This window comes from Phocoena phocoena, chromosome 15, assembly GCF_963924675.1.
Source record: "Phocoena phocoena chromosome 15, mPhoPho1.1, whole genome shotgun sequence".
Taxonomy (NCBI): Eukaryota; Metazoa; Chordata; class Mammalia; order Artiodactyla; family Phocoenidae; genus Phocoena; species Phocoena phocoena.
Window position 1 is genome coordinate 43854340 of NC_089233.1, and position 27400 is coordinate 43881739.

The window sequence follows — 27400 nt, forward strand, 5'->3', positions numbered from 1 at the left end:
TTGATTATACACGCAACAGTGGGCTTTCTTGAAGACATGCCGTGCTTCGTCCTTGAGCGCAAAAGCAGCACAAGGACATTGCCTTGTGTTTCCATTATTCTGATTATACTGAAGTAGCACAAGGACATTTCCTTGTGTTCCCACCATTCTGATTATACTGAGGACGTCTCATGGTTCAGTGCCCATAGCACTCAATGCTTATTCACAGACCCCCGGTTTGCCGCGGGGGTGGCGGGGCTCAAAGCATCCAGGACTGTTTGCAGTTCTGGCTTATTCGCCAGCCCCTACTTTGCTGGGGGCGGGGTGGGGCTCATGGGTCACGTCTCCTTTCCATGTCCTCAGTTATTCTAATACACTCTGACTGTACTGGACTCGAGCTGGAAGTCGATAAGAGAAAAGACAATTAGGAAATCAACTATGGTTAGTAATTCCTATCAGGGCAGTGATGAGGACAACTCCTCCTAGACACCTCCACTGCTGGCTGCACACCCCGTACTCCCCTGTGCCCGGCTGGTGGTGTTGGCTCCAGCCAAGGTCATAGGCAGGCTTGGCTTCCTGGAGCTCCCAGGAAATCACAGGACTCTGGCAGTCCCTGCCTGCACAGTCCCCAGGGCAAGCAGCGGGGATGCAGGGCCCTGTGGAGTGGGACCCTGTCAGGATGAAGCTCTGAAAACAAGGGGGACAGAGCCTGCTCCGTGCGTGTCCCTGCATCCAGGCTTTCTGTGATGAGACAGGGATGTAACCCCCTGCTCTGCCTCTTTAGTGCCGGCAGGAGGGACAGGCAGGGGATGCAGAGGAGGAGGTGGGCACAGGCATATTCAAAGCGGGAGGCCAGAGCGCAGGGCTGCATGGGCTGTGGGCTGCGGAGGGCCGCCCCCCCACCCTGCCCCCAATCACCTGTCTTTCGTGCTGACTCTGGACAGCATGTTCCCAAAGGCAGCTCTGCTTCTGGGGCTCACTGTTGTGGGCATTCACGTCTGGATCATTCAAAAGGAATTTGTAGACATTAGTAAGGACCACAATTATTTTGCGGTGTCTGTGGAGTTCGCCGTGGCTTGGTTCAACAGTGACCGTGAGGAAGAGCATGCTGACAAGCTGCTGGAGGTCAGGCAGCCCAGCAAAAGATGAGTGGCAGTCGTGGGCCCAGGCTGCCGGATGGCTAGCCCCGAGCCGGCCCAGGTCAGCAGGGCTCTGACCGCTGCACACAATCCTGAAGGGACTGGAGGCTGGCCCCCTCCCTGCACAGACGGCCCTGGCTTCCCTCAAGGGCTCTCATTTCCTGACCGGCTGGCCCTCTTCTGGGCTGCGTTGCAGCCCTCAACCTGGGGAGGCTGAGGGCCCCTCGAGCATCACTGCAGATTCAGCTGCCCCCAACCCTTGCCAGGCCCTAAGCCCGTCTTCGCCCAGGGTCCAGCGGCAGTGCAAGGGGCTGGGCATGTGTGTGTGTGTGTGTGTGTGTGTGTGTGTGTGTGTGTGTGTGTGTGTGTGGCTGGTGGCATCAGCTGCAGGAATTCCTGAGCCCCTAAGGAAGCCAGCTTTCTAGACAATTCCAGGTCAGGGCCGTGCTCCTCGCTATGGAAGTTTCCGGTTACATTCCTCTCCGTGTCGGAGTTCTTCCGAGTTTTCACGACCTCTCTGTAGGGGATGAAACCCTGTCTTGTGTTAATCTCTTAGAGAAGCTCATGAACACACAGAGCAGCACCCAGTTCACAAACATCCACCTGGATGAAGGTTTACAAGGTGAGCCCCTTGGTGCCGCAGCTGCCCCAGGAGAGACAGAGCATCCAGCCCCCAGCCCCCTGTCCTGGTCTGGATGCTGCCCCCGTGGGACAGGGCAGCTCTGAGGGCAGCTCGGTGGACAAGCACCCCCATCCGCCTCCCTAGAAGGAGCCGTGCGATGCCCTCCGTGTGTCTGGAGGATTGAGAGCTGGGTTTCATGTCAGGTGTGCTGTGCGTGTGCTCTCAGCGCTGGGACCCTACCTCCCGTGACCACCCCCCTCCCCCACCGCCATGTACTGGAGATGTGGCTCCCGGGTAGCAGCCATCAGGAGGGCAGCAGGGAAGAGTCCAGGGCTGCTGGAGCTGCACTCAGGGACATCTTTTTGGTGGTTATGTGCTTGCAGAGAAGTTGCACATGGTTTGTGTGTCCCTATTCATGCGCACATGGTAGTCTTTTGCCCACTTTTCTACTGGATTCTCTGTCTTTCTGTTTTCTAATTTCTCCTTCACAGAACTGGACAATGATATATTTAATGGACCTGGAGCTGGGCCGCACAATTTGTAAAAAACAAAAAGACATTGACCACTGCCCCTTGCAAGAAGGCCTGGAAGAGAAAAAGGTTTGAGAGTAAAATCAACCCAAAGCATCACAAATCTGAGAAGGAAAAATCATATCAAGGGGGGTGTATTAGGAAAACACATAGTTCCCATGCATTTCCTTTATTCCCTATGCTGAACCCCTCACTACTGACCCTTCTGGTCACCAAATGTGTGGGGTTTTTCCCTCACCAAACAATTCTCGGGGACACCAGTTACCTACCTGGAGGTGGCATCAAGTCTCACAGGTTAAGGGCTCAGGCCCACGAGACACCCCGACCCATTCAAATGCCAGTCGCAGGTCCCCAGGCTGCCCACAGCTTCTGTCCAATTGACCACAAATCGGAGGTTCCCATCTCCCCCTCTTCAGGTTTGATTAATTTGCTAGAGTGGCTCACAGAACTCAGGGAAATACTTACGTTTCCCATCTTATTAAAAGATATTGTAAAGGATACAGATGAACAGCCGGATGCAGAGATACACAAGGTGAGGGAGGGGAGGGTTCTGAGCACAGGAGCTTCTGAGGATCGAGGTGTATCACCCCTCCCCCCAATATGTGGATGTGCTCACCCACACGGATGCTCTGAACGCCACACCATCGGGATTCTAGGGAGGCTTCCGCACGTACGCAAGACTATCCCGAGCCCCATCATGGGTCATCATTGGTCTTTCTGCTGACCAGCCCCCAGCCAGGGGCCCACCCAGAGTCACCTCAATAGAACAAAACATGCTCCTGGTGCTCTTATCACGGAGAAATTTACAAGGGATCCAGGTGCTCTGTGCCAGGAATACAGGCAGAGACCAATATACATATTTTCTTTATCTCACAGCATGCCGAAGGGAGGGTGCTTAGGGAAGTCCTCAGGGATGACCCTGGGGCAGAATGACAGGTCCTGGCCCCTCCCCGCCAGGTCCCAGGGCTCCCCCTGTACAGAGATGCTCCCAGCACAGCAGCAAGCTGGGCCCTGTGCTCACAGCCCGGCTGGCCCATGAGAGAACCCCACAGACCCCCATGGGCCCTTCCCTCTTGGATGGAGCCTCCCCGGCCCCCAGCCTACAGCTTCCTGAGAACTCGGGTCCAGGAAGACGCTGTTCTCCCTGTGGGCCTCTTTCCTTTGCTCTGATTCCTCTGGACAGGAGGACAGTTTAGTTTGCTGGTCGCCCCACCCCTCCTTCTGGTCTCCTGGGCGGCAAGGAGGAGTCCCGGTCAGTCAGACCGCTTGTCATCACCCTATGAACTGACATCTGGTGCGTTGGCCTGAAACCTTGGGGATGGGCCTCAGTCAGGGTGATGCCCTCAGTGGGGCTGGGGTCTCCCTGGACCCCAGCCTTAGGGCAGCCTCTCCTTGGGGTGGGTTTGCAGCTGCAGCTGATGGCGGGGTGGGCACATTCTGGATCATCTCCTGGGCAGGATGCTGGCTCCCCCAAGAGCTCACGGGGCAGAGACCCTTCAGGCAGCGTCCCGTGCCCTGGACGGGGGGGACCCTGAAGGGCAGGCGATGGCCCCACCAGGCACCCTCTCAGGATCGCCTGCCTTGATGGTGGAGACTAGAGCTCTGGAGCCCAGCCCCAGGCCACTGTTGGATTCTGCTTTTCTTTCCTCTTTAGTTCTTAATGCACCTTGAGCTCCTGCTAAGTCCTTCCTGCTAAGCGCTCTCATTGTTACATTGTTCTGATTTTATGTCTTACATAAAATTACTTTTTTCAGGTGAACTGCACTTTCATTGTGGACTCACGCCCATGGTTTACCCAGTTCACCCTCCTGAACAGCACCTGCCAGCAGAAATGGGGGGAGGAGTTCCCGGCTCCCACAGCAGCTCCTTTTCTCCTGAAGAATGAGGGTCTGGAGTCCTAGGTCTGCGTGGCACCAGAGCAATTAAAGGCATCTCAGAGCACATTCTGGGTCCCTGTCAGTTTTGCATTCTCCCTGTTGGTTTATTTCCATGGACGTTGCTGCCAGTGACAAGCGATGGAGAATTTACCATTGTTCTCACCTTGGCTGTGGGTTCAGGGTGCTGAGTCAAACAAACTCCTCAGCTCATGGGAGGGTGCCCTTCCTGGTTCTTGCAGGGTCCTCATGGTTGGTGTGTGTACTCATTCGTTCCTTCTTTCATATATTTTCCATTTGTCCATCATCTGTCCATCCATGCATCCATTCATCCTTCCATCATCCATGCATCCATCCACCCATACATCCAACCATGTATCTAGGCATCCATCCATCTTTCCATCATCCATGCAACCATACATCAATCCATTTATCCCTCCTTTCATCCATCCATCCTTCCATCATCCATGCTTCCATCCATCCATCCATCCATCTATTCTTCCATTCCTTTGTTCATCATCCTCCAATTTCTCCAGGCCCGCATCCATTCCACTCAAAAGGAATCCAGACAGTTTTGCCAGACAACAGTCACCTGTGTCCCTTCTGTGTCCATCTCTGAGGCCAGATTCACAGTGAGTGGCCCTCCTGCGGTGGTGGTGTTGGGTTGACGCCCAGGCACAGAGGTGGGAGGTGGGTGACAAAGATGACAGAAGGCTCTGTCCTCTGTGGATCGCCATCGGGGTGTCTGCCCTGGAGCTGCCTGACCGACGAGAAATCTTCTCAGGGCGTCTGGGGTCAGCTCAGAAGATGGCAGCTCCAGTCACGCCTCCCCTCATGCTCCCTGACCCCTGCGCCCCCCATCGGCACCCAGCCTGGGTCTCCATGGCCGTCAACACTGATCACGAGCCCTGGGACAGGCCCTGAGTTGACAGAGCCCCCCGTGAGCACCTCTCTCTTCCTGGGTCCTGATGGGGGCAGCCCAGGAGGGGCCAAGGAATGGGGGCCTGGGGCTCTAAGTGGGACAGAGAGGCCATGGGACGCTGTCTGGAGGAGGACTTCAGCGGGAGGGGCTGAAGGGTCTTCCCTACGACTTTTCAGTTCGGGGATCTGATTTGTTTGTCCTGTGGTTGGCAGGCTGTCCCTTTCCTGACTGACCTATTGCCGTGATGTGGCCATAAGCACTGGTGAAACAGGTGTCCCCCTCCCTCCCCCCCAGCTCCGGGCAGCTCCATGAGCACAGCTGGCCTGAGCCAGGTTTGATCTTTTAGTACCTGTGTTTGGGATTTCTAACATCTCCCCACAATCTGATAGGTGCAAGTACAAACTGATAAGGGTGGCTGTGTGGTCAGCCAAGCTTCCTTTGAGGGCACTTGGGTTCAGAGGGGTGGAGCCATTGTTCCTGGGCCCCATGCAGGCCAAGGCCAGACAGAACACCCTGAGCAAAAGTGGCCACCTTCACCTCAACTCCTGTTTCCCGTCAGAAGGTCTGTGTCCTGCCCTTTTCAATTCTTCTGTGGTCTGACCTCAGATGCATTTTAACTACACCGGGGGGCTTTGCACATGTCCCTCAGCATTCAGACCCAGTCATGGGGTGATTTTAAACCCACTACGAGCCTCCCGTGGGGCACCAGGGTACGAATGCAGGTGCCAGAGGCTGACTGCAGCCCCAGTCCTGTCCTACAACCTGTCCCCATGGTGATGGCCCAGGCCCCGCATCCTTTCTGGGATTATCATTAACATACAGGAGTCCGTCTCCCCCATGTCCAGTGTGGAGCATCTCACGTCCACAGGCAGCACATCCCACTCTCCCGGCCCGCTCGATCCCACGGCCTGGTGTGCACCCCAGGCAGGGCACATCAGTAACACGGTTCCCGTGAGAAGAGCCTGACACGGCCACACGGCAGAGGCCACAGCGCCACAGATGGCAGATCTGTGTGAGAATGCACATTGGCTGGGGCAAGGCAGGGCCTGACCTTCCCCAGCCCTGGAACCCCTCCTGCCCATGGCTACCGCTCACATCCATTCCAGCAGAGCCCCTGCCTTGGCTGGCTTACCCCTTGTCCCCTGCCCACTGCCAAGCATGGCCAGGCCTCCTGTCATGTACGTCAGCAGGTGCCAGTGGTGGTGGAGAGGATGGTGCCCCGGCCCCCATGCTGTCCGTCACTGGACCTTCCCGTTGTGCCCTGAGGTCATTGGCTGCAGCCAAGGTCAGAGGTAGATCTGGTTTTCTCCTTGGCTCCCGGGACTCAGGACCCACCAGCATTCCTAAGTGCCCGTGACTCTGCCAGCCCAGGGAGGCACTGCCATGAGGGCAAAGCCTAGTGGGCTTGAGACCCTCACCAAGGCCCTGCCGAAGCTGAGCTGGGGATGCCCTGGAGATGAGGGGGAACGGAGCCTGCATGTCCTTGGGCTCAAGGTTTACGTGATGAGGGGTGGAAATTGGGACACTCCCCCGCCACCGCCTCCCGTCGGGTGATGACGGGAGGGACAGAGAGGAGGAGCTGGGCCGAGGGCCCGGCCAGTAGCACAGGGCTGCGCAGGGCCGGGCGGCGCTGGCTGGGGAGCTGGGGAGGGCGGCCCACAGTACTGCCGGCCTCCAGGCCAGTGCCGGACAGCATGCTCCTGAAGCTGTCTCTGCTCCTGGGGCTTCTTGCTCTGGGGCCTCATGTCTGCAGCTGGAAGTTTGAGGACATCAGTAAAAGTATGCACAACTTCCGCTTGTGTGTGGAGTTTGCTGTGTTTCACTTCAATGAACACGAGCCAGATGAGAACGCTTACAAGCTGCTTTGGGTGGGGCGGAGCCAGCGCAAGGTGAGGGGGCTGGGAGTGGGGGATGGGGGATGGGGGTCGGATTGCGGGGTGGGGGTGGGGAGTGGGGGCCAGAGGGTGAGGGAGGCTCCCTGTCTGCGGCTCCACCTTCTTCCTGAAGCTGGGCCCGGGGTCGGGGAAAGGGGCCGTCCGCTGTCTGCAGGAAAAGGTAAGGGATGTTTCATTTGGTCAAGGATATTTAAAAATACAAGGTACCAAAATAGAAGGGCTCCAAGTTTCTGATGTGTTAGCTTAGCGCTTGGAACAGGGAGAGAAGGAGAGGGAGGCAGAGGGCAGGTGAGGAGGGAGACAGACGGAGCGGAGGCAGCGCCCCGACATCAAAGCCCAGGAAGGGCCGGCGGTGCAGAGCGGAGCCGATCGCAGGCCTCAGCTGCCAGGATCACTGCCTGGATGCTGGGCTGAGGCCCCTCGTGAAGTGAGCCGGCCTTGACCACGTGGCCGCCGTGGGTCAGGCCTGGCCGGAGGCAGCAGAGGCAGACAGGGCGTGACCTCGTGGGGCTGTTACACTGGTGGTGAGAAGCACACAGGCCCTAAGTTTTCAGGTGAGATAGTGGAAGACCTGGACAAGAGCGGTCAGTGTAGGACCACAGGGCTGAGGGGTGGGGGATGGGGGCGTGGGGAAGCGCTCTTCATGACGGGCGCTCCTGGAAGGACCCGACCAAGTGCAGGTTTGGGGACAAGAAGGGCGGGCAGCCCCGGAGAGGTTCCTGGACCAGGGTGAGCTGCCAGTGCCCAGCGGTGCCAGCCTGAGGGCTGTGGGCCAGTGTCTCAGGGAAGGAGGTTCAGAGAGGTGGGCGTGCAGGGTGGGCGCGTGCCAGGGCTGGGTCAGGATGTTATCCTCAGAGGAGCAGGGACTCGTGGAAGGAGGTCGCTCAGCTTTGTCCAGCATCTCTCTGGACCCCGTGGGAGCAGTGGGCTCCGCGTCTTGGGGTCAAGTTGAGACCAGGGTGTAGGAGCTGGGCCCTGGACGCCAGGAGGCAGAGGAAAACCAGCTTCTGAGTCAGCTTGGAGGTTGACGTGGCATGTAGTGGGGCGGGGATCAGGCACAGACCCCAGGTCTTTGTCCTGAGCAGGTGGGCAGACAGCAGAGTGAGGGGCGGGGGAGACAGGGAGATGGCCGGGCTGAGTCCGTCACAGTCAGTGTTCCCGAGGCAGTTCTGGAAAGAAGGCCATGGGTTACAGAGCATCAAGGTGGGGAAGGGGGGGACCTGATGGGAGTGTGGGTGCCCTTAGCACCTGGCTGTGCAGCGCTTTCCCACCAATGCTCGTACCTCCCCCGCCCCAGATACTTTGTCTGGATTAGTTGTCGTCCAACAGTCTTGAGCCCAGACCCATTATTGGCCCCGGATGGCTAGCCCCAAGGTGGCCCGGGTCGGCGGGGCTCTGATGTGAAGGTCCCCCGCTGCACACACTCCTGATGGGACTGGAGGCTGGCCCCCTCCCTGCGCAGACGGCCCTGGCTTCCCTCAAGGGCCCTCATTTGCTGACCGGCTGGCCCTTCGCTGGGCTACGCCCAGCCCTGGACCTGTGGAGGCTGAGGGCCCCTCGAGCATCACTGTGGACTGACCTGCCACCCCCTGCCCCCCACTGCCCTAAGCCTATCTTCGTCCAGGGTCCAGTGGCAGTGCAAGGGGCTGGGCATGGGTGTGTGTGTGTGTGTGTGTGTGTGGCTGGTGGCATCAGCTGCAGGAATTCCTGAGCCCCTAAGGAAGCCAGCTTTCTAGACAATTCCAGGTCAGGGCCGTGCTCCTCCCTATGGAAGTTTCCGGTTACATTCCTCTCTGTGTTGGAGTTCTTCCGAGTTTTCACGACCTCTCTGTAGGGGATGAAATCCTATCTGTGTTAACCCCGAGGGACAGGGCAGCTCTGAGGGCGGCTCGGTGGACAAGCACCCCCATCCGCCTCCCTAGAAGGAGCCGTGCGATGCCCTCCGTGTGTCTGGAGGATTGAGAGCTGGGTTTCATGTCAGGTGTGCTGTGCGTGTGCTCTCAGCGCCGGAGCCCTACCTCCAGTGACCACCCCCCGCCCCACCGCCATGTACTCATGACACGGCTCCTGGGTACCAGCTATCAGGAGGGTGGCAGGGAAGAATCCAGGGCTGGAGCTGCACTGAGGGACATCTTTTTGTAGGAAGAGTAGAGAATTAAAATGAAAAATTAAAATAATACATAAATTAAAAATAAGAAAAATGCACCTAGGTTTGTCCCAATTTATACACATGTGCACATTCATACTTATTTGCCCATTTTCTACTTGGTTGTCTGTGTTTTTCTCATTACTGCAAAGTATTTCACAGAAGTTTCTACAATCTCTCCTTGACAGAAGTATAGCTGGACATATTTAATGGACCTGGAGCTGGGCCGCACAATTTGTAAAAAACACGACGAAGACATTGACAACTGCCCCTTGCAAGAAGGCCCAGAACAGAAAAAGGTTTGAGGATAAAATCAACCAAAAGCATCACAAATCTTCAGAGAATGAAAAATAATGTCAAGAAGGGTCTATGACAGGAGGCTTGGAAGGCCTCAGGGATGACCCTGGGGCAGAATGACAGGTCCTGGCTCCTCCCCACCAGGTCCCAGGGCTCCCCAGCACAGCAGCAAGCTGGGCCCTGTGCTCATAGTCTGGCTGGCCCACCAGAGAACCCCACAGACCCCCATGGGCCCTTCCCTCTTGGATGGTGCCTCCCCGGGTCCCAGCCTCCAGCTTCCTGAGAACTCAGGTCCAGGAGGACGCTGTTCTCCCTGTGGACCTCTTTCCTTTGCTCCGATTCCTCTGGACAGGAGGACAGTTTAGTTTGCTGGTCACCCCACCCCTCCCTCTGGTCTCCTGGGTGGCAAGGAGTCCCGGTCAGTCAGACCGCTTGTCATCACCCTATGAACTGACATCTGGTGCGTTGGACTGAAACCTTGGGGATGGGCCTCAGTCAGGGTGATGCCCTCAGTGGGGCTGGGGTCTCCCCGGACCCCAGCCTTAGGGCAGCCTCTCCTTGGGGTGGGTTTGCAGCTGCAGCTGATGGCGGGGTGGGCACATTCTGGGCCATCTCCTGGGCAGTCTGCTGGCTCCCCTAAGAGCTCAAGGGGCAGAGACCCTTCAGGCAGAGTCACATGCCCTGGGGGGGGGACCCTGAAGGGCAAGCGATGGCCCCACCAGACACCCTTTCAGGAGCGCCTGCCTTGATGGTGGAGACTAGAGCTCTGGAGCCCAGCTCCAGGCCACTGTTGGATTCTGCTTTTCTTTCCTCTTTAGTTCTTAATGCACCTTGAGCTCCTGCTAAGTCCTTCCTGCTAAGCGCTCTCATTGTTACATTGTTCTGATTTTATGTCTTACATAAAATTACTTTTTTCAGGTGAACTGCACTTTCATTGTGGACTCACGCCCATGGTTTACCCAGTTCACCCTCCTGAACAGCACCTGCCAGCAGAAATGGGGGGAGGAGTTCCCGACTCCCACAGCAGCTCCTTTTCTCCTGAAGAATGAGGGTCTGGAGTCCTAGGTCTGCGTGGCACCAGAGCAATTAAAGGCATCTCAGAGCACATTCTGGGTCCCTGTCAGTTTTGCATTCTCCCTGTTGGTTTATTTCCATGGACGTTGCTGCCAGTGACAAGCGATGGAGAATTTACCATTGTTCTCACCTTGGCTGTGGGTTCAGGGTGCTGAGTCAAACAAACTCCTCAGCTCATGGGAGGGTGCCCTTCCTGGTTCTTGCAGGGTCCTCATGGTTGGTGTGTGTACTCATTCGTTCATTCTTTCATATATTCTCCAATTGTCCATCATCTGTCCATCCATGCATGCATGCATCCATCCTTCCCTCCTTCCATCATCCATGCATCCATCCATGTACCTAGGCATCCATCCATCTTTCCATCATCCATGCAACCATACATCAATCCATTTATCCCTCCTTTCATCCATCCATCCAAACATGCATCCATCCATCCATCCATCCATCCATCTATTCTTCCATTCCTTTGTTCATCATCCTCCAATTTCTCCAGGCCCGCATCCATTCCACTCAAAAGGAATCCAGACAGTTTTGCCAGACAACAGTCACCTGTGTCCCTTCTGTGTCCATCTCTGAGGCCAGATTCACAGTGAGTGGCCCTCCTGCGGTGGTGGTGTTGGGTTGACGCCCAGGCACAGGGGTGGGAGGTGGGTGACAAAGATGACAGAAGGCTCTGTCCTCTGTGGATCGCCATCGGGGCGTCTGTCCTGGAGCTGCCTGACCGACGAGAAATCTTCTCAGGGCGTCAGGGGTCAGCTCAGAAGATGACAGCTCCAGTCACGCCTCCCCTCATGCTCCCTGACCCCTGCGCCCCCCATCGGCACCCAGCCTGGGTCTCCATGGCCGTCAACACTGATCACGAGCCCTGGGACAGGCCCTGAGTTGACAGAGCCCCCCGTGAGCACCTCTCTCTTCCTGGGTCCTGATGGGGGCAGCCCAGGAGGGGCCAAGGAATGGGGGCCTGGGGCTCTAAGTGGGACAGAGAGGCCATGGGACACTGTCTGGAGGAGGACTTCAGCGGGAGGGGCTGAGGGGTCTTCCCTACGACTTTTCAGTTTGGGGATCTGATTTGTGTGTCCAGGGTGGTTAGTCTATCTTTTCCTGGCCAGTTGGTTCCCTTGACGTGGTCATCAGTGCTGATGGGACAGCATTTCCCAGGACCACTGAGGACAGCTCCATGGGGCAGGTCACAGAGACAGCGGCCTGGGTCAGCTTTGGCTCCTTGTCCAGCCTGTGTGTAGAGTCTGTAACATCTTCACGCCCTGCTAGGGGCATGTACACACTGACGGGGTGAGTCTTATGGTCAGCAAAGCCAGCCTGTTGCCCACCGTTGGCTTAGAGCTGTTAGTTTTGAGGGTTGTTGCTCTGGGCCGCACACGGTGGCCCAGGAACAACAGCCCTGCCCTGAGGGCCAGTGGGCTCTGCTCACAGGTCAGCATCTTTAGCCCAACCCCCATTCCCCTGGGGAAGGCCTGCCATCTGCTCCGTTTCATTATAAGTCATTCTTTTTCCTCTTTGGAAACCCCAGTGGCTTCATTTCACTCATCTCCTAGAGACCCACTCCCCCCATCTCTGCTACCTGATGTCAGAAACACACAAAGTCCCCAGGTGGTTGGCACTTGTGCCCAAGATTGGGAAATGCTTCCTAAGGAAGCCCAATATTTCGAGGCGTGTGAACCGCAGTGAGGATAATTTGTTTGTGGCCCATATCTTGCCTCTGGCTCCCGCTGTCTGGGAATATGTGGTTAAAACCATGGCCCGTTCACCGAGCTGAGGGTCCTGGGCCATGTGAGGGTCTTGGTGGGGCTGGTGAATTTTATGCCCACCACTGTTTTCATTGGCAAACCCATGTTAACAGGTTGGGGATGATGCCCCACTCCCTAAGGCCAGTCACAACCAGGAGTGGCCTGTCCTGTGTCACCGTGTCCTGGAGGAACCGCTCCAGATTTAGCCTAGTCACTAGTCATCAAAAATCAGTAGGGAGTGAAAATATACACAGTAGAAAAACACAATAGAAAAATGGACACGTATTTTAGAAATTCTTGATTTCCACAAAACCCAGAATGTTTTCTGGGATTACCTGGTTTGGAGAAGCAGGGCCCTTTGGGATACACATGCTGAGACTCCTCCTTAATCCAAGTCTCAGCACTGGGGAATGCGTGCAGAGGCAGCAGGAAAGGATGAGAAGGTAAGGGAGAGAAAAGTCGGGTGATTTAAGGATAGAAGTTCAAGTACAAACATCTGTAGAACTGCGAACCTAGGAACACCAAAGGAAGAGAAAAGGAAAAAGATAGAAATATTTGAAGAAATAATGGAGATACATTTTCCAAAATTAAAGGAAGACACAATGCAAAGATTTTGTGTCAATGAGCTCTCGCTGTATAAGAAGCAGCCTGAAAATATCGGGGACACATAGCAGTAAGCATTGCTCCTTCCTGACAGGCATGCAGGATAGGGGCATTATTATGTTCAGAGCTGCCCAGAATTAAACTTTTCTAGGTAATATCAACGTGCTGATGGTGTGTGTGTGTGTGTGTGTGTGTGTTTGCACATGCTTGTGAAGTTCAAAGGCTTATGAGAGTGTTAGGGGCATAATATTTGGTTCTTTTACAAAATCAACAACAGTAACCACATATTTCTACAGAATATCCAACCCCTAGAAATATCGCTTCAGTTTGGTGAATTTTGGTGCACCGATCAGCTCTTGGCACAGAAATGCTGCTCTATAAACCCCCTTTGACCTCAACAGTGCGTCACAGCAAGAGTCCATTATCAAGTCATGGGTCTGAGGCTGACCCAGAGGCGTGGCTGTGTGGCTTCCCTTCAGATCAGCACAGCTGGGCTCGCCCTGGAGTGGGGACAGGCCTGTTCCACCTGTTCTGGGGCCTCGACTAGGTGTTTCCAAATAGCTAGACCTTTAATAGGTCCTAGACCAGGTTGCCGGACGCTAGGAGCTCCCACACCACGTGTTCTCAGGCTAGGTGCCCCCAGGGCACCCCTCACCTTGAGTGACCACCCGAGAGTAGGAGGAATCTTCACACCTCGTCCTGACGCTGTCAACTCCACCTCCACGGCACAGGTGGAAACCAGCCATGTGCCAGGCCCACCTCAGTGGGAGGCTGGGAAGTCAGGGTTAAGCGTGCAGCTGGGCTAGTCTTAACCAGGGAGGGCTTGAGGACCATAGTGATGCTTCCGTGTGCAACAGTTGGTACCATACCCTTGAGTGGACAGCCCAGGTCCCGGGGCTTCATGTGCCATGATGGATACTCATATTTTCCCAAAGTACAAAACCCAGCAGAACTGGACATGTCAGGGTTGCGGACACTGGTGATGAAGCTCTGAGTAAAGGCAGGGATGAGAAGCGCAGCATCCAGAGTGGGGTCACAGGGCGGCTGAGGAGTACATGTCAGAGACTGATAACATTCCAGCTCTCGGCTTGCGTGATGGATGCACGGGTGTCCACTGCGTCATACAGCTATGCGTGGACCAATGCCAGGAGTGCCACAAACCAAGACAGATGATGTTTAAGCTGACTTTGGGCAACTAGGCTTCATAAGAAAAAAGAAGGCGAGCAAACAAAAACCTCAAATGCACCCTAGAGTCAGACAAAAGTCCAGCAGGTGCTTTGAACTTGGTAGTTCATGGGGAAAGGGCTGAGGGGCAGCTGGTGGGGTTACTCCATCAGCACAGCCTTGGAGGACATGGGGGTAGGGGACTCCATGCACTGATGACCCTCGAAGCGGGCTCTGCATCTGCCAGGTTGGGTCTTGGGGTTTGCCCTCCATGACACCCCGGCCTGAGGGGCCCAGTAGGGCCTCGGGTGCCTGCCAACCTGCACGGGCTACCCTCCCGAGGGCCCTCCCTCACCCGTGTTTCCCTGGGTTGTGGGAACCACTGAGCATAGGAGAAGGCCTGTCTGCTTTACATTCTCGGCCATGACAGCACTGGGACCGGGTGCCCCGATCCCAGGAGGCACGTGGAGGCCCAAGGAAGAGGCCACTGTGGGCTCTGGAGCTTAATCTGCCCCCAGAGCGGGGTCTCCCCTGGGTCAGACCTTGTGCTATGGCGCCTGAGGCCTCCTGATCCCAGGGGCCGAGGGACATGTGTGGCTAAATCCCTAGAGGTGACAAATTGTCAGCGCTCAGGCCCGGTTCCTCTTCGATCTTCTGCCATGAGCACAGGAACTGCCCTTCGCTCTAACCCTGTTTTTGTTTACATACCATCATACCTTTGCTAAGGTTATTTTCCTTTTTTCCTAATGATTGAAGTAATGCTTGAAACAATATAAAGAAAAGTCAGAAATGAATGTTTTTGTCATCAAAGCAAAAGCATCTCTCACTCAGTCCACAAATATTGACATGTTATCTCTGTGTTCAGCCTGGATCCAGGCTCTGGGGGCGTCATGCTGCGTGACGGGAAGGATTCCCTACCCTTAGAAAGTCCGTTTTATTTCTCGTGCGGAAAGACAGGCAATAAAGAGATTCACCAGTATTTAGTGTTTTGCATCTCGCGCATCACTTTTTTTAAATAAGCATTTTCCAACATGGCTGAGAATTCTTTAGTTTTTAAGTCAACGTCATAGGCTTCTTTTATTCATATCATAGTGCATTTGTATATTTACTAAAGGTGGGAACCTCTTAAACTTCTCTGGTGCTTTTAGTATGCAGTCAAATTCAAAAATCATGAATACATTAGAGTTGACCTCAGAACAACACGGACTTGAACTGGGCGGGTCCACTTATAAATGGATTGTTTTCAATAAATACATATATGGACTGTAAATGAATTTCCTCTTTTTCATGATTTTCTTAATAACATTTTCTTTTCTCTGGTTTACTTTACTGCAAGAATACAGTATATGATACATCGAATATGAAAAAATATGTGTCAGTCACCTGTTTAGAGTATTGGTAAGGCTTCTGGTCAAACGTAGGCTATTAGCACTTAAGTTTCGGGGGAGTCAAATGTTACACGTGGATTTTTGACTGCACTGGGGCTCGGTGCCCCTCACCCCTGCCTTGTTCAAGAGTCAACTGTACTAGTAAGTGGCCTACAATCGACCGTTTATACTAAATATAAATTCGTGTTAAGCTTTTGCATCAACTCTCTCTCTGTCTTTTATTATACAGAAGTACTTGCATAATTTTTCAAAGATATTGGAAAAGTGTTGTCCACTACAGCACTGTTTGTAGCAGCTGAAAATGAGAAACAACCAAACCTCCGACAGTTTAAGTACAACGTGGAGGAAGGGTTCCCACCCAGCAACGGTTCCAGCAGCCAGATGTATGCAGCGGTTTCCCATACATAGCCCAGTGTCAGGAGCCCATCAACCTTAACATCCTGGGACCAATGCCCACCTCTCTGTCCCTCCAGGAACGTCCAAGAGCCCAGGGGTGCCCACGCCCCCTCCCACTAAGGTGCACGCCTGAGCCGCAGGGTGGGCTGTGGCCACTGCTCCCTGGAGGACGGGACAGCAGACGGTGGTGCTGGGGCTCCAGAGGAGGGAGTCAGAGGCCAGGCACTTAGGAAGCCAGGGTCACGGCGTGGGTGGGCCCTCTGCCCCGAGGGCAGAAGCAGGAGGGGCGTGCCTGCTGTGTGAGCTGCCAGGACCATGGGCCAGTGGCCAGCAGGGGAGAGGTACCCTCACTGAGACAGGGTCACCGGTGTGGGATTACATCACAACGTGGGACCTCCCTGCAGGGCATGGACTCAGAAGGTGACTACACACCAGGGCTCGGGAACGAGGAGGCCCCAGACCAGGGCTTAGATGCAGCTAAAAGTGCTGGGTTTGTGGGAGAACCCCGGGCTGGGGCACCCACCTCCACAGGAGGGGGAGCAGACTAGAAACAGGGCCAGGGCAGGACACCTCAGGGCAGCCACACCCTTCACAGCCACATCTTACAGGCCTGAGACACAGAAACCGGAGTGGGAGGAGAGGCTCACAGGGTAGGTGCGGGCCTGCCAGCTCTAAGCGCTCTGCCTGGAGCCACAGAGCCACCCAGGAGGAGAAGAGCAGGATGCTGGGGTGGCTGGGGCACTCCTGAACTGGCTTCTCGTGGGCAGGGCTCCTTGGAAGACAGGGGGAGCCCCACCAGGTGACCCTGACAGTTCTGTCTTCATCCAGCTGGGCTGATGTTCTCAGGGTAAGATCTCTGGACCTGTAGTGGCATCCACGGTCACCCCACCCTACCCACAGCTCCAGCCCTGGGAGGACGAGGATGTTCACTTGTGCACCCGGAAGGAGGGACCGTGACCAGACTCTGGGGGTCCTGGTGGATAGCACATTCCTATCCAAGAGCCCAGGCAAGGTGTTGAGGGAATCGAGGACCATCCGCACCTCAAGTGGCAACGTGAAGCAGTGTCTGTGGTTCGCTGTGCAGGAATACAATAAGGAGAGCAAGGAGAAATCCTCTTCCAGGTGGTCAAGGTGCCGCAGGTCCAGCTGCGCGGTAAGGGTGCTTCCTCCCAATTTGCATATTTGTTCCCAGCAGCACAGGTTGAAGCCAGGCTGAGAGAGAGGGTGTGTAAACATCACTGGGACCCAGCGGTTCCGGACACTCGAGCGCTCCATGCCCAGCGTCTTTACTCCACGTGCTGCGACCTCTGTCCGAGGGGCCCCAACCTGTGAACTCAGTTAATTCCCAAACTGCAAATCACACGTCTGTGATCCATGTTTGCTAAGGCTGGGAGACAAGTTGAGCGCCATGAATATTTTGTAATAATGCAGCCCCAGGCAACATTCAATCTATCCACATCCCATGGAATATGGATTGATATCGAATAGATAGGCTCATATAGTGCCTCCTCCCAGATTCCTTCCTTTTGTCAGTCCTACATTTCTTTAGTGTCAGTGGAGACATTCTGTCCACAGAACCCCCTCCTCGCAGGGCCTCAGGTGGCCCAAGGCTGGGAGACCTTGCTCACTTGATTCCCATGTGGGTGATGCTCCACACGGCCCCACATGCCAAGTCCAAGAAGAAGCCCTCGGCGTTGAAATTCCACTGACTTCCAGCCTCAGTTGGGTGGTTGGGGCATAACTTCACAGGAGGCTTGCAGGGATGAGTTGTAAAGAGAGTCGGCAGGCAGGCCATTGAGAAAGACTTACCCCAGGTGTTGGACTCCACACTGCCTCCGTTGGCAGGAGAGGGGCCGGTCTACACGTGATCCCACCTCCGGGCACAAGTGAGCCATCAACACGGTGTTCCCAGCGCACGAGGCAGATGGCTGCACACTCCGTCAGGGGCAATCCTGCCGCCCTTTGAAGTTAAGGCTCCCGGGTCCTGTAACTTCCACACCCCCTTCACAGTTCTCCCCTTTGGTACCCATGCATCATGGGCATGCAGCCCTTCCGTGCCAGCCGCTCTAGATGGGGCTGAGATGGACACAGGTGATCACAGCCTTTAGGGAGCAAGGGGATCAATTAGAAGACAAACCACTAAGCCAGACCTGAGAGCTGGGATGCTGTCTGTGGCGTGGCGCTTGGGGCCAGGCGTCAGTGGGCTTCCTTAGACAGCTGGTGAGTCCCCTCCTGCACTGGCCGCACCCTCACCAATTAAGTGAGGATCCCTGTGTGGGACCTGGGTCCCCTACACAATCATGGTTGAGCACCACCTCCCCAGGGATAGATGAACGTGCAGCCCGAGGGCAGATGGGCTACAGGGGAAGGCGGCTGGTGGGCAGTGGTTTTGGGGGGGTCCCCAGAAGCAGACCCTAGTGCTAGTGTTCCAGTGAAGTGGTTTATTTGAGAGGCCATCCAGGAAGCACCAGGCAGCCTGGAGAGGATTGAGAGGGGGCAGGGAAGGGACCAGTGCAGGGGAGCCACTGAGCAGGTGACAACCAAGGGCATCTGGGCTCAGGGTCCCTGGGGCCTTGGGGAGAGGGGGCAGCACTGCAGAGCTGGGCCACCTGCAGGAGAGGAGCTGGGTTCCTCATCCACAAACTCTCAGGCTAAGAGCTGCTCCAGGAGCCCTTGGCTTCTGCTGGCAACAGAGAGCCCCGGGAAGTGACAGTGTGGGTCGGTGTCTGGGGCCCCACCCATAACATCTGCTGCAGGAGGGGAGTGGGAGGGTTTAGGGGTGTGGGGGAGGGGAGGAAGGAGCGTGGCCCATTTCAGCAACCCTAAGGAGCCAGTGTGAGCAGCCAGACAGGTGGGCAGTGACCAGGCCAAGCCAGGCCTCCTAGGCTGTGGGCAAGACTTTCAGGCCACCCTAGGAGGATGAAAAGCCAGAGAAACATTAGGACATGGAGTTCTTGGGATCCATGTGATCAGATACGGGCTTTGGATCTGTCACTCTGGTTAACCCACCTCCAGAAAGGGATGTGAGTTCTCAGGTTCCCCTTTCCCTGGAATCAGCACACAGCCATCCTCTTCCTGCCTGTGGCCGGATGAGCAGAGAGTCCGGGACCTCTGGGAGGTAGGAGGAGTGGGGACGGCTGTTAGGGGTGCGCGTTCTAGCGCCCGACGCCCCCGTCTCAGCCCGGGGTCGGCCGCCAGCTGGCTAACCAGCTTCTCCCACTACAGTCCGGTCACCCTTGTTAGTTCTTTGGAAAGAAACTAAGAGGTCATACGACCTTGTTAAAGGCTGGAGTGGGCAGCGAGGGAAGGCCTGGCAAAATAGCGTGAGTCCAGGTGAACCTGGACCCAAGCTGCAGACACACATTTCATCTCCTGCTGTCATCTTTTTTTTTTTTTTTTTTTTTTTTGCAGTACACGGGCCTCTCAGTGTTGTGGCCTCTCCTGTTGTGAAACACAGGCTCCGGATGTGCAGGCTCAGCGGCCATGGCTCACGGGCCCAGCCGCTCCGCGGCGTGTGGGATCTTCCCGGACCAGGGCACGAACCTGTGTCCCCTGCATCGGCAGGTGGACTCTCAACCACTGCGCCAGCAGGAAGCCCTGTCATCTTTTTTGACCTCACTGTTCATCAGAATCACCTGGAGGCTTGTTCAAACACAGACTGCGGGGCCCACCCCTGGAGTTTCTGATTCAGTAGGTCGAGGTCCTGCATTTCCATCAAGTTCCCTGGTGATGCTGATGCTGCCGGTCCAGGGGCCCCACCTGCGAAGGCTGGAACACCACTGCGGAAGGAGGGCCCTTATTCCTTCTGTGATTCCAAGAGCTGGTAGGAGAAGGATTTGCTGGATGGCGGGCTTGGCCATCTCTAAATCCTGCTGTAATCTTTTAAAACCAGATGGGAGCAGATTTACACGGACATGTGAGCAGCCTTTAACTCACTCAACTGTTAGCAAATTCTGTCAATCACAGCTGTTCTGCTTCCTAAACACTTAGAGAACAGGAAGACAAACCCCGGCCACATGGGCCCCTGGGGTGGTGGGAGGGGCTTTGGGTGGGGAAGTCCCAAAGGGCAGGGATTTCAGATGACAGAATCTGAGGGGGTTATGTGTGGGAAGGGACTCAGGGAGGGGGTCCTATGTGGTCGAGGGGCCTGTTCCCATGGGGCACACGTGAACTGGTAATATCCTGGGCCCAGGAGAGCCCAGGTTCTGGAAGTAGAAGGTCTTGCCTTCAAGAAAGCCCCAGGCTGGATGGAGCCTTCCCTAGGGCATCCAGCTCCAGGTGGTGGTATCAGTGTGTGGTGGGCATTATAGGCCATCCCCTAAAGATATATTTGGAGAGGGGGAGAGGGGAGGAGGAGATAGGGAGAGAGAATGAGAGTGAGAGCAATTTGTTAAGGGTTAGCTGAAACTTAAAAAGTAGAAAAAGCTTTTTTGGACAAAATTGCATGATTGCTAATCAGTAGGTCACAGATCGTCTGGAATACTTTATTCATGCTGAAATAGCCCGCACCAACAGCAGAAAGCTTCCAGCATGATTAAGGAAAACTTCAAACTGGAAAAGGTAGGTGACAAGCCAACTAGCTGCAATGGTCTTGGCTGCTCTGAGCCCCAGGCAGAACTTGGGGTACACAGACCCTCTCCTTGAGGTCGGCATCAGTCCCAGTGTTTCACCCCAGAAGTGGTCAGCCCTGTGGCCTTCAGAGCAGAGGGTGCAGGGCAGCAGGATGTGGAGGACCCCTTGTCCTAGGGACAGGGTGCTGTCAAGGTCACTCTTATTGCAAGGACTCCATCCCTCCAGGCTCCTGGTGCAGGAAAACTCGCTAACACACATTCACTGGGAGTCTGCCCTCTTGGACCCTGATGCACCACCCGGCTGTTGCCAGCCCCACAGTCGTTCATCCTTGTGAAGGCACAAAAGGGAGTCCGTTCACTCAGCCGCTCATCAAAGCTTACTTGGCACTTGGCGCTATTCTGGGTGCTGGAGATCAAGCAGTGACCAGGCTAAGTGGTGTCCCCACCCTCCCAGGCTCAGCCATGGTTTCCACAAATGTCAGGGAAGAGCCCCAGGCTCTCAGCAGGGGTCTGACATAGCCTGGGGGCTTTTGGCCTCAAGCCTGTATTTCTGACTCAGGGTGGAAGTGCCCGGGGCTCATCCAAGGGCTTCCTCTGAGGTTGGTGAAGGCCCCGGGCTCCCTGAAGGTGGGCTCCTTCCTTCACCCCCGTGGTCTTTCACGTGAGCCATGTCAGAATCACCTGGCGACCTTGACACACCTGGGTGGCGCGGTTTCCCCCTGAAGAGTCTGATTCAGTAGGTCTGGAGAGGAATCCAAGAACTGGCAATCCTCACGAGCTCCCCAGGCTGGGGTCCGGGGCTGCTGCTCTGGCCTTGGGACCATGCTCAGAACCGCCGCTTCAGGCAGCCACTGCACGGGCACCACAAGGGCCCATTGACAGGAGTCTAAAACAGCCTCTGGGAGCTCACCATGAACAATTTCCATCATTTCCAGCACAATACAGGCCCTTCAAGGACAAACAGTCAAGCAGGGAGCGTGTCTGATGCCATCTTATCTTTTATGTTAGTTTTATTTATCTTTTCCTGGTAGTACAAGTATGGTTGGTTGAAGTTTATATTTTCTACTGGGAGCATTGTGGATAAGGGAAAGTTGTCGCTTTTTACCTGTTTGTAGAAAATATTAAAGAGAATTAAGGAAACTTGTCTTCAGGAAGCTCTTTTATTCTCTGTAAGGTTTCCATGGCCCATCTCGGTTTTAAAGCACACGTTTTAAAGCCCACATTTATCGATAATGAAAACTTTGTTCCTTTCTTTCCAAGTGTTTGGAATAATGCTGAAGAGGAGTAATGCTGGGCATTCTCTCTTATTCCTGGGGGATTTAATGGGATTCTCTTCAGTATTTATACCTTATTACTAAATATTGTATCAAGTGTTGTTTTCTGAAGCTCCTCCAACTCTCTCTTTACCAAGAGTTAGGTTTTTTTTGTGTGCGTGTGTGTTTTGCTTTTTGTTTTTTGTTTTTGCGGTACACAGGCCTCTCTCACTGTTGTGGCCTCTCCCGTTGCGGAGCACAGGCTCCGGATGCGCAGGCTCAGCGGCCATGGCTCACGGGCCCAGCCGCTCCGCCGCATGTGGGATCTTCCCGGACTGGGGCACGAACCCGTGTCCCCTGCATCGGCAGGCGGGCTCTCAACCACTGCGCCATCGGGGAAGCCCCAAGAGTTAGTTTTTAAATTAAGAATGTTTTCTTCTATCAATTATTCTTTCAGTATCTACCAAGTGTATTGAATAATTTTTTCTTTTTGACCCATTACTATAATAAATTCAAATAATATTGAGTCATCCTTACGTGTCTGGAATATGGAGCACGTGTCTTTTTGGTTTTCTATAAATATAACTTTCTTTGAATGGCGTGGTTAGTTCTCATCCACGCTGACTGAAGGTGGTGACAGATACACAGGTCACCGGTGTGCAGGCTTGTTTGGTGACTGCCTCTTCAGCAAGGTTTCTGGACGATTTCTGCACAAGGGCACGGCAGGGGACTATCCTTGTTCCTCTGACCTGATTAGCTTTGTTGAACCTGCTGTGGACATGCACACCTGGCATCCCTGTCCCTTTTATGGCAAATTTCTGGGTCTCTCTGAGTGCGGGGTGCGATTCCTGAAGGCCAATTGTGGACGTGCTTATGCATGTGTGTGTGGGGGTGTTCTCCAGTCACCACCTCGTTGATGGCAGGACAGCCCCTTCTTCTTGTCACCTCCCTTTGTGGAGACACTCCGTGGGGCCCGGGCTGGAAGGGAGCAGTGGCATGGGTGGTGTCCGCACTTGTCTCTTAGAATACAGAGGGATCGATGTGCCACTTTTCATTTAGGAATTTTGCTTTTATATATTAAACAGTCAAACTTCCCTAGAGAATGGCTTGGAGCGTGTGGTGCACACACGGACACACGGGCACACACACGTTCCATGGCCTGACCCCAAACCTACTGAATCAGAATGTCCGGGTACTGACATCCACATACTTCATGTCACAGGAATGCTGAAAATCACTGCATTAGGGACAGTAACTCTTTACTATGCAGCTGCTTTTAATTTGCTGGTATTTTTTTAAGGCTATTTAGTAGGTAAGTTTGGGTTATAATTTATTTCTCAGCTATATTTTGGTTTCAGGATTTCTGTGGTCTGGTGTAATGAGAATGGGGGCTTTCCATTTTTTCCTGTGATCTAGATCAGTTTAAAGACCAAAAGAGCTTTGGGTTCTCAAGGCTTGATGTAATTTGCCTATAAAAACATTTTGACTTGGTATTTTGTTGGTTTGTGGGCAATGAGGCCCCCATAATACTCCTTTGCATGTGTGCAGAACTCAGTGGAGACCTAACGCCATTCTCTCTGACACCGTTTGCCTCTTAGCTCCTGAAATGCCCCAGTGTTTCCAGCCAATTATTGAAGATGCCCTTTGCTGTTTTTCCAGGATTGCTACCGACCTGTTCATCTGTCTCTCTCCCCTCACTCATCCGTCTATCACCCACACATAGAATATTTCATTTGTCATTTCAATGGCTTTTTAAAATTTTATTTATTTATTTTTGGCTGCGTTGGATCTTCATTGCTGTGCACGGGCTTTCTCTAGTTGCGGCGAGCAGAGGTTACTCTTCCATTGCGGTGAGGAGGCTTCTCATTGCGTGGCTTCTCTTGTTGTGGAGCTCAGGCTCTAGGCGCACGGGCTTCAGTAGCTGTGGCACGCAGGTTCAGTAGTTGTGGTGCACGGGCTTAGTTGCTCCATGGCATGTGGGATCTTCCTGGACCAGGGCTCGAACCCGTGTCACCTGCATTGGCAGGTGGATTCTTAACCACTGCGCCACCAGAGAAGTCGTCAATGACATTTGGAAAGGGAGAGAAGGGGTCTTTGGAATAAAAGATATGTTAGGTCCTAGAACTCTCTAAATTGCTCTTATCCTGACATTGTTGTTAGAACAAAAGGCATTGTTTGATTATTAAAATGACCTACGTTAGTTTATACATGGCATAGAATTGCATACAATCTACATTGTAGAAAATATTAAAGAGAATTCAAAATAAAATCAAGGTTACATCTGATCTCCCACCAAAATATGATGAGTATTAATATTTGCTGTCTATCCATGGGAGGGACAGGGACAGATACCCCTCCAGGTACCTGCTGGTGGCTACAAAGGTCTGCAGCCTCCAGCCGGCTGGTTCTTGGGGGCATTCCTTGATGGGTGATGACCCGTCTTCCCACATATTCCTAAGCTGACACCTGGCAACAGAGCCATTTTTTTTCTCTTCCTCTTGGCACACTGCTGACTTTGCTGTGGTGGTGGTCTTTTTCAGAGCCAAATGTGCACCTTTCTGGTGGGCACACTCCCGTGGCACAGCGATTTCACCGTGATGAAGAAGAAGTGTGTGGATGCCTAGGGGCTCTGGAGCTCCTACCACCATCCCTTCCTTTGTCTGTGAAACAGCAATGAATGGCCTGTGAGCCATTACCAGCGTGCTTTCCTCATACATGTCCCCCTGCTTGCTGTTCTGCTTTCTAGATTCATGTTAGGTGGTAACGAAAGATGAGCGAGACCAAGTCCTCCTTCCTGGCCTCACGGGAGGCCACTTGCCTTTAGCAGGCATGATGGCCCGCCCCCAGGAATAAGGAACATTTGTCACTGAGCACAGAGGGTGGGGTGTGGTCTGATTTCATTTCCCACCACACCCCTGGGAAGGAATCTCCTTTTGATCTGGTAATCCGCACCCCCCCCACGCCCCGTGCCCTGCCCCACAGAGGGCTGAACGCAGTGGGTACTCACAGGTTCCTTCTGGAAGCCTCCTTTGGCCTGAGGCCCCTTTCTCCCTGGGTCCCAAGTGGATGGGTCACTGGTGGGAGATGAGGGGGACGCAGCTGGGAGACCCCCTGGCAGAAGCAGCAGTCTTCCCCTTGGGGGGTCTGTGAATTGGGAGAATTTGTGTTTCTCTTTATGTAAATGTCAACAGTGGTCACAGATCTAGAGGGGTGAGGACAATAAGACCTTCAAAGGAAGCTTCAGTGTTCACAAGTGTCTGTGGGTGCACATGTGTGCAGGTGTGTGTGTGTATGGAGAGAGACTGAGGAGAGATGGGGGTATGTGGAGAAGGAAGTACACAAGCAGAGATGATAACAGGAGATGAAACTTCCTCAAAGAAAGCAATCATTAAAAATAGGTGTGTCTGGGCCTTCCCTAGTGGCGCAGTGGTTGAGAGTCCGCCTGCCGATGTAGGGGACGCGGATTCGTGCCCCGGTCCGGGGAGATCCCACATGCGGCGGAGCGGCTGGGCCCGTGAGCCATGGCCGCTGGGCCTGCGCATCCGGAGCCTGTGCTCCACAACGGGAGAGGCCACAGCAGTGAGAGGCCCGCGTACCGCAAGAAAAAAAAAAAAGGTGTGTCTGAGGGGGATTCTTTAATGGATAGAGTTTTAATTTCACAGGATGAAAAGCTTGTGGAGATCAGTGGCACAGCACTGTGAATATACTCAGCACTACTGAACTATACACTTAAATGGTTTGGATGGGAGATGTTATATGTATTTACCACAATTAGATTTTTAAAAACTAAGTAGGCTGTTTTAAACGTGGTGTTGGGTACAATTTGGGAGACCAACTGTGTTTCCAGCGTTCAGGGCTTCACCTCAGGGCCTGGTGGGTGGCAGGGATTCAGCATTCCTGCCCCAGACAGAATGAGGCCTCGAGACTCAAAGGCCACTTCTTTTGTCTCTGGTTCCTCCAAATTAAGGTCTCACGGTTGGAGACACCGGCATGGTGTCTGGGGTGACCCCTGGGGTGACAGGGGACAAGTGGCATTCACCTTGCAGAGCCCTTGCCTCTCCTCTGATTGTCTCTTCCCTCCTGTCAGCCCCCCAAGTCTCTCTTCCCAGCCCACCCATGTGTGCCTCGCTCTCCTCCGACACAACTCCTGCTCTGCCCCCAACCCCAGGAGCCCCCCCCAGGTAAGGGCCCAGGATTTGGACCTGAAACAGGCTTAACATCACTTGGACCTAATACACTTATCCTGATTAAAAACTACTCTTCCCCTCAGGCCAGGAGGGCTCCATCCAAAAGTGCCCCCCAGATACCCTGGTGGGATGCTTCCTGCAGAGCAGCAGACCCACTACCCAGCCCCGGTGCTCAGGTCAGACCACAGCGGCGCATCCCCCCCTGCTCACGAGGCACATGTAGGCGCCTTAGGAAAGACAGCCTATTGGGACCAACCTCTTGGGATGGTCCTTCCTTCTGGACAGTTGGGTGGGATCCGCAGGAATCCGGTGTCTGCAGCAAGCGGGCAGGGCACAGTGCGGGGCTAGCCGGATGTGCTGGGGGCGGGGTGACTGCCACCCCGCTGGTACAGGTGTTCCTCCCACGTGGACAGAGATACCCCGTACAGGCCTATTTCTAAGTTTGTGTTAACTTATATCAAATTTTAATCTAACTTCACCTCTTTTTAACCTGTCTCTCCAAGTCTCTTCTTTTCATTTTCTCTTTCTTCACATGAAATAAGATGTCAGGCGGCCTCTCTTTCCCTTGCTGGGTTTCATGTCCTTTCTGCTGAGATGTTACTGGCGTCTCTCTCTCTCTCTCTCTCTCTCTCTCTCTCACACACACACACACACACACACACTCACTCACTCACTTCCCTACAGCCTCTACTCCATTCTGCTGAAGCCCCCCTGCACCCTGGACCCAACACTGTCCGCCTCAGTCTGGGACGCAGGAGCAAAGGGGCCCTGGAAGGCCACAGAGATCAAGGAAATGCCGCCCAAGAAGACTGGTCACGTGGCCTCGGAGGCTGCCCAACCTCAGGACTGGTCTGGGGGTCCCGTCCTCTGCCCTGCCCCTATCCTTGCAGAGACCCAAGGCCTTTCCAGCTGGTGACCAGTCATGGCCATCCTCTGCGAGAACAAGGAATCCATTTAGCCCAATCCTGGACCGGGCTGTGGAGACCCCGCAGGCCAGTGGGAAACAAGGCCAGAGCTGCCAGGACCAGGGGTGGGTGCTCCGGGGATCACCTGGGTAGCAGCAGCAGGGAGCTCAAGGCCTCCAACCTGGGAAAGGGCCAAGTGGGCTGTGGGGAGAGTGCAGCCTGGTCCTGGTCTCAGAGATGTAAGCACTGTCCCAGCTCTGCCATGTCCACTGCGTGCCCCACCACTGACCACACCCCAGGTCTGCTAGCCTTGACCCAGGCCAGCGTGGGGACCGCCTGGCTCCCAGGCCCTGCTGGACTGAGAGCCCATGGGGAGGGGCACGGACTCATCACCCACGTGCACCTAGTGGGTGGTGTTCCCCTTTCCATGTGGTAGGTACATGTAGACACAGGAGGTGCATTTCTAGGGTCTCCAGAGGAGTCAGGGACAAAGGGTCAAGACACGGGCACTGAAAGTGTACGGAGCGGCCACCAGTGTCCACCCTGCGCAGGGGATGGTGGGGTGGCCACGTTGGAGCTCTAGGATGGACCCAGGCTAGCAAAGTAGCTGTTCCCCTCCGACCCTGGGAATGAAATAACAAGGCTGATCTGTTTCCAAGGCACATGGGATAAAGATTTGGGTCCTCTCCCGAGAACAACGGGCTCAGCCA

General features: G+C 54.5%; 2 protein-coding genes across 2 annotated transcripts; both read left to right on the forward strand.

Annotated features, from left to right (window-relative positions):
• The first annotated feature begins 6760 nt into the window (after positions 1–6760).
• On the forward strand, positions 6761–10469 carry LOC136135362 (probable cystatin-15). The gene is made up of 3 exons (XM_065893254.1): positions 6761–6955; positions 9296–9406; positions 10323–10469. The coding sequence occupies exons 1-3, from the start codon at positions 6761–6763 to the stop codon at positions 10467–10469; spliced, it is 453 nt and encodes a 150-aa protein (XP_065749326.1).
• A 6227-nt stretch (positions 10470–16696) lies between these two features.
• LOC136135363 (cystatin-8-like) lies at positions 16697–24222 on the forward strand. The gene is given in 4 exon segments (XM_065893255.1): positions 16697–16883; positions 16886–16927; positions 20905–20972; positions 24139–24222. Coding segments are annotated over 4 exon segments (381 nt in total).
• Positions 24223–27400: the final 3178 nt, after the last annotated feature.